Source organism: Cibotium barometz, chromosome 27, assembly GCF_041138505.1.
Source record: "Cibotium barometz isolate CiBa-2024 chromosome 27, ASM4113850v1, whole genome shotgun sequence".
NCBI lineage: Eukaryota > Viridiplantae > Streptophyta > Polypodiopsida > Cyatheales > Cibotiaceae > Cibotium > Cibotium barometz.
Window position 1 is genome coordinate 40,915,600 of NC_141072.1, and position 10,910 is coordinate 40,926,509.

General features: G+C 39.2%; 1 protein-coding gene across 6 annotated transcripts; it reads left to right on the forward strand.

Annotated features, from left to right (window-relative positions):
- The first annotated feature begins 579 nt into the window (after nucleotides 1–579).
- Nucleotides 580–4,564, forward strand: LOC147623396 (protein NRT1/ PTR FAMILY 6.2-like). Of its 6 annotated transcripts, XR_015269377.1 has the most exons (5): nucleotides 580–1,158; nucleotides 1,472–1,689; nucleotides 2,371–2,933; nucleotides 3,429–3,509; nucleotides 3,625–3,810. XR_015269377.1 is itself a non-coding variant. In XM_086821542.1 (4 exons), exons 2-4 carry the CDS (start codon nucleotides 1,474–1,476, stop codon nucleotides 4,478–4,480), a joined length of 1,635 nt encoding a protein of 544 aa, XP_086677668.1. In that variant the 5' UTR covers nucleotides 580–1,277; nucleotides 1,472–1,473; the 3' UTR covers nucleotides 4,481–4,564. The 6 variants fall into 6 exon arrangements, 5 of the variants coding, with proteins under 5 accessions (XP_086677668.1, XP_086677667.1, XP_086677669.1 ...); XM_086821542.1 differs by lacking the exon at nucleotides 3,429–3,509 and having other exon boundaries at nucleotides 580–1,277; nucleotides 3,625–4,564; XM_086821541.1 differs by lacking the exon at nucleotides 3,429–3,509 and having other exon boundaries at nucleotides 3,625–4,564.
- The last annotated feature ends 6,346 nt before the right edge of the window (nucleotides 4,565–10,910 follow it).

Consider the following 10,910-nt stretch of genomic DNA (forward strand, 5'->3'; position numbering starts at 1 on the left):
AGTGAATCATTGTAATATCTTTGCAGCTCCACTCGCCTTGATACCCAACTTTTAGAGATCAAACTTACAAGAATAAATAAAATAGTCATTTGGAAATTGAAATTTGCAAGAGTTAAAAGAAAATTTTATTAAAATCATCCACCCCTTGTCCTAATTAAGGTTGAAGGGAAAGCTAAATTAATAGTGAGCTTGCAAGCATAGTTAAGGTTATAATTAACAAGCTAAATAAATAGTGAGCTTGCAAGCATAAATAAGGTTATAATTATGCTCTCAAGCATAATTATAACTGAGAGCATAATTATAACCTTATTTATGCTTGCAAGCATAAATAAGGTTATAATTATGCTCGCAAGCATAATTACAACTGAGAGCATAATTATAACCTTATTTATGCTTGCAAGCTCACTATTGATTTAGCTTGTTAATTATAACCTTACTGCTTGAGAGCATAATTAATGTTATAAAATTGTAAAGCGTGATGGACACCTGGCCAGCTAGCACAGTGATAGCAAGTGCACCAGAATTGATATGATTGTCTTGAACTATAGTACCTTTAGCTCTTGTATATATAAGGACCAAGCTAATGAATTAACCGTCAAGAGAGTGCATTAAGCAGATTCAAGGTTATTTACTCACAATTTAGAACTACCAGATTATCACTAGATATGCAATTTGCTAACCAACATTCTTAGTCCTTCCTATCTATAATTCTAAATCCGTTTTATTTTAATGGGTAATTCTCATAAAGGAGGGCTGTGGCGAGAGTGTATTAAGGAGAGAACTGCCAAATTATCTCTGCATATGCAATTTGCTTGTCAACATTCGTAGTCCTTCCTATCTAGAATAATCCTCCATCCATTTTATTTTAATGGGTAATTCTCATAAAGGAGGGCTGTGAAGAGTCGTTGATTAAGCTATACTTCATAAGTATTCAGTATTGCAATTACTGTATTCTAAACATGGAGGGTAATTGGTTAAACTGTGTTATGTTTTAGCTAATTTATTCTAACATGGAGCTATCCAACCAAAGCTGTAATTCAGACCCAGAGAAGCAGCTTAGTAATGAAGAGGACCACCTGAAGAGCGCAGTTCCATCATGTAGCTTTGATTCAAAAAGAAGGTCAGTTGGTGGTTGGAGAGCAGCAAGATTCATCTTAGGTTAAATTCCAAACTCTTTCCAATACTCAGTCCAAGGTTTTGTTGTCTTATGTGAGCCGCTTCTTGTGAGGCCACTTCTTGCTATTTCAAGTTAATCTCTCCTGTTTAATTCATTTTAGGTGATTTTCCAAAACCTCACCAATACATTTTTTGTGAAGGGTATAAAACTTATTGAAATTTGGAGTTCAAAGTATGGGAATGGTCACGAGCAAATTAGTAGTTCTAAAATGTATCATAATCATAATTAGTTGATAAATGTTTAATAATCATAATCATGAATATAAGTCTTTCATCAAACGTCTATGATTGGCAGGTATGGAGTTGTGTGAGAGGATGGCATTTTTGGGGATAGGGCTAAACTTGGTCACCTTCTTGCATGACCAAATGCATCTATCCATCCCAAGGTCTGCAAATATTGTCACCAACTTCATGGGAACCTCTTACCTGACGTGCCTATTGGGGGGCTTCGTAGCTGACACCTATTTGGGTCGGTATGGAACCATAACTGTTGGATGTTGTATACAACTACTTGTGAGTAGCTTCATCACTTTGAACTACATTTTTAATCCTTGGTTTCATCCATTAAAATTGCCAAGAGTTTGTCTAACATTAATCCTAGTAATTTTGGACCATTGAGGGTTTCATCCATTAAAATCGCCAAGAGTTTGTCTAACATTAATCCTAGTATTTTTGGACCATTGAGAGTTCAACCCTACCATTGGGGACTTGCTCTACAGCTTACGGTTCTCGGTATGTGATGAGATGAGGCTAATTAAGGTGAAGGAGAGTGGATCTAGGCTTTGATACCATGTAACATAGTGACACATGATCATGACCAGGGTAAAAAATAAGATGCATCCATGAATATACAAGTGTAGGTGGGTTGATGATTATTCTTTCTGTATAAATCTAAAAGTATAGAAAATGGGACGAATGTTCTCAAAAAATGGCCTAAAATGTCCAAAATTAGCCGAATATTTTCTAAAATCCTTCAAAACGGCCAAAATTTGGGCGAATGTTTTAAGGCAATGTCCAAAATTAGACGAGTATTTTCTAAAATCCTGCAAAACAGCCAAAATTTGGGCTAATGTTTTAGGGCAGTGGGCGAATGTTTGTGTAGGAAAGTCCATAAAAAAATAATCAATTGGCGAAAATTAGCCCCTATTTTTTTTTCCTTGTTGATGATGACACACATTTTTTTATTTTGCACAGGGAATGTTGTTGATGGTGCTTTTATCCGTGTTGGGGACCTTGAAGCCAGCAGAATGCGAAGAGGCATCAGAGAGGAGGTCAACATGCGAGCAAGCAAGCGAGAGGCAGATGGTGGTATTATACATAGCATTGTATATGATAGCATTTGGGACAGGGGGGATCAAATCAAGCGTGTCCGGGCTAGGGGCGGACCAATTTGAGGAGGCGGAGGAGGCGGGGAGGATGCAGATGCAGTCATATTTCAATTGGTTTGGGGCAAGCGTGTCGGCAGGGGCGGTGCTGGCGGTGACGGCGCTGGTGTACCTGCAAGACAATGAGGGGCGAGGGGTGGGCTACGGCGCCTCCGCCGCTTGCATGCTCCTTTCCCTCCTCCTCTTCTTATGCGGCTCCCCCTTGTATCGATCCAAGCCCCCCTCTGGTAGCGCCTTCACCCGTATCGCCCACGTCCTCGTTGCGGCCTGGCGCAACCGCCACCTTCCGCTCTCCAACCCCTCCTCCTCCTCCCTCGAGCTCTACCATGATCATCCATCCTCTGCGCTCATCCACCATACACGCCAATTCTCGTAAGTCGCCTTTCCCCTCTCTATTTGTCAAGCACACATATTTTGCATGCAAGCTTCACAACAAGAAGTGAATGTAAATAGGTGCCCTCACATTTGGGAACTCTCTACTTTGCAAAGCACACACATTTCCTCCTGTAGGGGAGTGTGTGCACGTGTGGGGTGCATGTTCACAGTTCCTATGTATCTATGTGTGTGCGTGTGCTTGTGTGTGTGCTCGTGTGTGTGTGTTTGTGTGCGCGTGCACGTGTGCATGCACATTGTGCTGAAAAAGTGTGTCCGAGCTTAACACTTAGTCCTATTATAAACATGCACATTGTGCGAGACAAGTGTCTTAGCTAACACTTGGCCCTACTACAATCCAAAATTGATGGTTAAATTTGAAGGTAGAAGGAGCTAAATAAAGCATAAGACGTTTAAATTATAAAAAGAATGGCATGTTTCTCAAAATTTATTGTTGTGTGTGTGTGTGTGCATATAAATGCTTGACACGCAAAGGATGCATGCCTAGGAACCCAACCCTAAGACATATTGTCTGCAAATAAGAAGGTGCAAGAGGAATTCAATTTTTAAAACCAAGTAAGATGATCTTAATACTTCATCCACGTGTTTCTCGGCATAATTTGTTGCATTTTAGCTCATTTCTAGTGAATAAATATTAACATTAAAAATGAGATTTAATTTTGATTTCCAGATTTCTCGACAAGGCCTCACTTTTATCCTATTCAAGTACCAAATTTGAGGCATTAAAAAGTCCATGGAGGCTTTGTTCCATTGAGAAAGTAGAAGAAGTGAAGATGCTAATACGTTTCTTCCCCATTCTTGCCACTACTATTGTGTTTTGGACATGCAATGGACAAGCGCTAACGTTTTCCATTGAGCAAGGTGCTACATTAGATAGGAGGCTTGGCAAAAGTTTTAAAATTCCTCCTGCTTCATTCCCAGTCTTTTTGCAATTAGCCATGTTGATCACAATACCTTTGTATGATCAAGTGTTTATACCTTTAGCAAGAAAATGGAGAGGCAACGAGCATGGAATAACAAGTCTACAACGCATTGGAGTGGGCTTATTAATTTCCACTTGTTCCATGGTAATTGCAGCATTGGTAGAAAAAAAAAGACTCAACTTAGCTCATTTGATCAACTTGGAAGGTAGTGTTGATATGGGGCTCCCAATGAGCATTTTCTATCTTACCCCTCAATATGTCCTTATAGGAATAGGAGAAGCTTTTTCATACATTGGACAAATAGATTTCTTTTATCGAGAGTCTCCACACGGAATGAGAAGTTTGAGTACTGGACTATGCCTTAGTACTCTTTCATTTGGGCTTTTCCTAAGTAGTGCACTAGTTAGCGGGATCAATAGATGGACAAAGCATGGCTCCAGTATGGGATGGTTGGCAAATAACCTAGATCATGGAAGATTGGACTACTTTTATTGGTTTCTTACACTTCTTAGTTTTTTGAGTTTCATAGCTTACCTCTTATGTTCCCATTGGTACAAGTATAATCACAAATGGGATATGGATATGGGTGCTCCAAACAAATGATTATGTGATGACAAACCTATGTAAGTCATAAAATGTTTTGATCAAAGATCATAACTATTTGATGGATACATCCTTGATTTAGTATATGAACACTCTTTATACTCTAGCAATTTAATCTTTTAGTGTTTAGAAAGTATTGATTTGTCTTGTTGCCTATTTTGAATAGTTGTGGAGTTCATAGGTATTTAAGAGATATAGGTAACTTGCTTCTATAATTTCATCACCTATTTATCAAGATTGTTATCAAGTGTACATGTAAGTAATCTAATTTGAAATGTTTTATGTACATCAAACCTAAAGGAAAAGTTTATGTAATTTGTACCATGCATGCAAAGGCAGACATAGAAAGATTAGTTGCTAAATGCTCTAGTTACGGTTTTCTTGATTGATTTCAAAATTAAAGTATCAAACCTTTTTTTAAAGGAGTATGGGTCCTACCTCAGCAACCCCACACATAAACACACATTCACACTTATTTCTTTTTGACTATGAAGAACTCTAGGTTTTTTGCTATTAAAGGCCTTAATACGAACCACATATGGTTTGGCTCTATCATAATCAATAGCATTGTCAAACTTCTATGGCCGCATGCGATTGGGCCACTCTACACATGATCTCTTTGCAGATTCCTCATCAAAGACGATGGCAGTGATAGCTGGCTTTCTATGCTCGGCTCTGACTATAAAAGGGCCTTTATCTTGGTGAGTTAGACTCACTTAGCTTGTACTTTGAATCGTGGGTGTTTTTTAGCATGTCGCTTGTTCTAGCTTCTACTGGGAGCTCATTCTCTCAGGTATTTTTCATTTAGCTATGGCTTGTTTACACTCTTTACGGTGTACAATAGTAGTTTTCTATGATATATTGAATTTCTGAATCCTAGAGAATGGATTTTTATGGGTTAACACTTTAATTTGGCATGCACAACTTGCTTTGATAAAATGTCGCTTCTCTGATGGATTCTAGGATATTATATTCCCCAAATCCTTTTGACACTTTACATGCATGTAAGCTATGTGAGTTTAGGGCATAGATACTTTGCTGCTTACATGACTTAGATAAGACTATGGTACACGGTGGATATTTTCCCTAGCATTACATATGCATGTCTGGAGAGGGTTATTAACATTGGTGATTTTCAAAAATGGTTTCTCTGCAGTTTAGGGCATACACATCTTGCTATTGCATGCCATGACTATGGTATTGTTTCTTTGAATTTTACAACTGAATACTATTACTCTGGATTTGATTTGGAGTTTTATGGGATAATGAGTCTCTAAATCCCAATTTAATGGGGCTTTTTTATGGAGATTAATGTGTGGCATATACATTTGTTCTCTGCATCCTGCATGCAAACTTTAAAGATATTAATACTTTGTTTGGGTATGAACATTCTAATTTGATGAAATGCTAAGCTCTTGCTTCTTTGATGGACCCTTGAATCCTTGGTGATGATGGGCTACCAGCATGATGGCTCTGAGAATTCAGAGCATTTGGATATTGCTGCTCACATATAAACTCTGGTTGTATGTTCTTACATCTCTAAACATGGTGTGACCGATTGCCCTATTAGTGCATAAACATAGGGTTCTTACATCAGTTATTATTGATATTTCTTGGTGACCTTAAGGGCATGCATATCTTCCTACTTTTGACTCGGTGATTTCCTTGGTTCTCTGATTTTTTGCAACAACGGTGACTCTGGTTATGGCTGAGTGTATATGGGATGATGATTGTAACGATTTATTCGGGGGTTAATGCTTTGACATATTCATATGCTATTAGTGACCCACAGGAAAACTTTAAAATAAACTTTTGATTTGCTTCTATGAGCATGGCTACTGTTAAACATTATTTCATATTAGACAACGGATTGTTAACTTATGTAATAACCATTTTTATGACCTAATTCATATCTAGAAACAAATATTTAACATCTGCTTTGTTAAATATCCATACTAGCTAAATCGATTTATGACTAGCACTGGGATAATTCTCTATGATTAGTGAACCCATTCATGAGGGGTCTTGTTTTGGAACTTAACCTTTTCATGAGGGGTCTATGATTAGTGAACCCATTCATGAGGGGTCTTGTTTTGGAACTTAACCTTTTCATGAGGGGTCTATGATTAGTGAACCCATTCATGAGGGGTCTTGTTTTGGAACTTATACATAACCTTTTGAGATTGGTATATTGCAGTGAGATCTTTGACCAGACTCGTGTGAGGCACCATAGACATGTACATTATGGCTGGACCTATTGTGAAAACAATCCATTAGCATATTGAATTAGCATCTACCTTTGTGCCTTTTTGTATTTACTGTAAGCCACATAATCTTTTGAATACTTCGTTGTATACTAATCACGTGTGTACCAATAATGACTTCTAGTAAAGGGGTCCCGAGTCTTTGCCCAAAATCTAGGCCCTAACTTTACTTTATCAAAAGCACCCAAAATTTGGGCTCTTTGTCAAAAGTGTTAGAAATTTTGTTTCTTTGAAAACGCCAAAATTTTTGAGGCTTAAAGACATAGTTATGATTATAAAAAGGTAGTCCCATACTTACAATTGTTTTACAAAATATGGGTCCTTTAAAGTCAATTATCATACCTTAAGTATACAATTCCATGCCTAATACACAGTATTGCATGATTTAATTTCTAATATGATCTTAAATCCCAACTCCTATCTTATACTCACAAAAGTTTAAAAGTTTTAAAATTCTATGTAAAAAAGAAGTCTCAAGTTTTTTTCTCATGCATATCTTCATGTAACACATCCAAACTTGAATAATACTTTGGTTTGATATGAAAAAAATATCAAGGTACTCATAAGTACAAAATTAGTACCAAAATAATACCATTTACTTTTGGCCAAAAGAGTACTTTTTTAGATATGTGTCATGCACGCCATAGTATTGGGAGCAAGGACTCATACTAGCTGCAATCCTTGTCTATAGAGAGTACACATGGAGGTTTGTGCTTAGACAATAGGTGAGAAATAGATTTAGTTTTCACTTAAATATAGGTGTAAACCGTCCTTGTCTGTGGAGTACACATGGAGGTTTGCACCTAGATAATAAGTGTAAAACATCCTTGTCTATAGAGTACACATGGAGGTTTGTGCCTAGTGTAAGGTCCCCCAACCTAAAAAGGGGAAACCTTAAGATAGTCTACTACATCTAATAAAAGAAAACTTTCCTGCTTATCGACACCTTAATCGTATAAAGATGTAAGGATACGACTAATAGGTAAGACCTAGTTCTATCCCGCAGGGTGAGCATGGTCTCTTAAAACACAATCACCCATACAGTGATTGACCTTAGCTTGGGCAACCTCTATTCTTGATTCCTAGAAACAACGCTTTTTTCCCCATCCACGTGAGGCACAATTGCTAGTCTAATCCTCTAGGGTAGAGTTACCCAAGGTCTTACTTACCTAACGTAGAGCTTTCAAAATCAATTTTGTTGGAAAGCTACCTGACTAATCGGGTCCACCTGTCCATAGGATGGTGTCATCAAGGCATTCCATCCTCCCACTTTCCACACAACTCACATGATAATTTTGTTTTCTAATTAGTCCTACCACGCTATGTGACATATATAAACAAGTTCCTTAATTAAATACCTTACACAATGGTCGTTAAAATAACCACTTAATAATGATACAACAATACTAGGAAACAAGGGATTAAAAAAAACTTGATACAATGTTCAAATCTATCCATAGCTAGATCAAGGCTTATTTTATCTCGTCGATAATCTACAATTAGGCCTTCCAATCTCCATAAACTAGGCAATCCCTATGAGACCATACACCTCGTCATTGGTAGTCCACAAATGACAAAAGCTGGCTTGTCGCCCCTTCAGGCTCCATCGCTTGACCCTCTCACTCCTCGGAGAGATGTCTACATGCTAGGGTGGGCTTATTTACCACACTAGCTTGGGCCCACAGCACTAGGTAGCATTTTGGTGTCTTTGAGGGGAGGAGCCACACTATTGAGCTTCTTGTAGCTCACATTAAGACAAACTCAACGCTTTAGTGAGATTGCAATTCGGAGTTCGTTTCAATTGGATTGCAATTCATGGGAACCACCTTTAAGAGCTTGGGTGTGCTTACTTATATCTCTGCAAAAAGGGGGGGGGAGTAGAGTGTCCTTAAGGTGGGGGCAAGGCTAAAAATTGAACCATCGGGGGAAGAAGGAGAGCCCCACCTAAAGTCTATTCACACAGGGGGATGGGGAGACAACAGTGTAGGAAACCCCCTCCACTAGAGAAGGACTGGAAGAAATTCAGCAAAGCCTACTTGGACATGGGTTGAAAAGGGCTTCTTGGGAGATGGACTATAGAGGGCTATCAAGTACAAGTTGCAAAGGGCTATTGGGTACAGTCTCCACTCAGAGTGTTGGGTGTTGGCCATGGAGGAGTACTCGGGGATCTATATAGGGGCTGGTAACACACACACACACACACACACACACACACAGAGCAAAGTGGGGTACAAAGGATGGTGTACGGTGAAACTACAGTGGTTTGTGGCTGCATGAGTCTGGGAAAAGGGGTGGTGCTTGTAGGCAAGCCAAAGGTGGGGTACACATGTACCTTTCGAGCCAGTGGTTGCATGGGTATCTATTAGAATATAGGCATTGTAACCATTAATCTTGGGCACAATATTGGATGGTTGAAATTAAGGTCGTGTGTAAAGGCACCCCAGAGGAGTGGCCTCCTCCTATTTAAAGGATGGGAACTCTTCACAATTTGTGTGAGAGTAGAGCCCAATTGCATTTGTAAGCAATTTAATAAGCAAGACATTTCTTGTATGACTTTGTGTCTTCTCTCTCCTCCACTTGTGTCACCTAGCATGAGCACCACAAATTCTTAACATGGTATCTAGAGCTTAGGTTTACTCTTGTGGTGTTAAATAGGTTGACTTCAAGCCAATCTGTGGGAGATTTGGGCCAGATTTGGGCATTTAATGCCATTTTTGCTTTTTTCACTAGCTTCCAAACTGGCCAGCCCATACCACAGCTCATTGGAGGTCTCATAGCACGCATTGTAGGCGTTTTTGGCTTGAGGTTTGCTCTAGGGTTTTGTAGATTAGGTCATTGCTAAGCTCCATGGCCCATCAATGCCTCTGATTAGCCCCTAGAGTGGCCAATTTCTTCCACACCCCCAAATCAGCCTGTTTTTCTGCTGCTTTGTGGTCGTACGGTCCATACGCATTGCTTGTGCACAATTGGGACAAACCCTCTTACGTGTAGGGGTGCCATGATGTGCTAAAGCTACCTGTAAGAGGGTTTGGTATTTGGTGGACCACAGAAGGAGAGCCAAGCAAAAGAGCAGGCTGCTGTCCAGAGGTGCCATAGCCAAAGCTTCACCAAGCTTATAACCTCACCAAAAGCTTGTTTAAAGCGGGATGTTTAAAGTGGGATTAAGGTGTTTTTAAACACTAAAAAGTGTTGCTAAACACTAGTGGTGGCCCAACTGAAGAGGAGTGGAGTCCCTTGGCTCTAAGGGGAGGTGGTTGCATCAAAAATCTCTAAAGGTGGCGTCTTCAACAACAATTTACTCAAGCAATAAAGCTCCAGGTGTGGTGACTATTAGCTTGGAGAGTGTTTTTAAACACTAACGGTGGGCATAACCATCAAAGCGGGAAGTTTTTGCAACTAAGGAGGAGTTCTACATCAGCTTCTTCATCAGCAAATCTTCTATTATGAAGGTTTTTGGTAAGCACATCAATTTTGGGTGCTTCTATTCAACTTCCGCTTATTTCTTGAGCTTGTTCCATGCAAGTATGGTGCAATGGCATCCCATAAGCCATGTGCAACCCATGAATGGTTCAATGCATTCTTATTCCGCTATGAACTCATTGTGTTTAGCATGTAAGCTGAACCTAAGAAGAGGTCAATGCATCCTAACATGCCTCTATTTCATTTTTTTAGTGACATTGCATGAGCTCTCTTGGCATTGTTTATGTAAGAGACATTGGCACATGTATAAGCCATGTACTCATGAGTCAAGAAGAGTGTTTCTTGTCATTGTGAGCCATGAAATCAGCTCCTTAATCACTCTAAATAAGCTTGTACCTTCTCATTGTATTAGTGGAGTAGACACTGCTCTTGTCAAATCATTAAGACAAGTGGTAAGACCCTCCCAAACCCATTCCCTTGAACACTTGTTTGAAAGGTCAAAGTGGAAAGATGAACGAGCAAGCATAAAGAGTGGAGTGCACCCGAATTAAGGTGTACATCATCATCGATAACAACTAAGGACTCAAAGGCCATTATTAACCTTTGAAGCTCTAGGGTATTTGGTAAACCCTAGTAAATCACATCACCATGAACACCATTGTACGCCTATTTATAAAGGCATCTCCATCCATAGATTAAGGGGGGGATTCTATGTGCAATACCACCCATTCCAAGCATTCATAGCT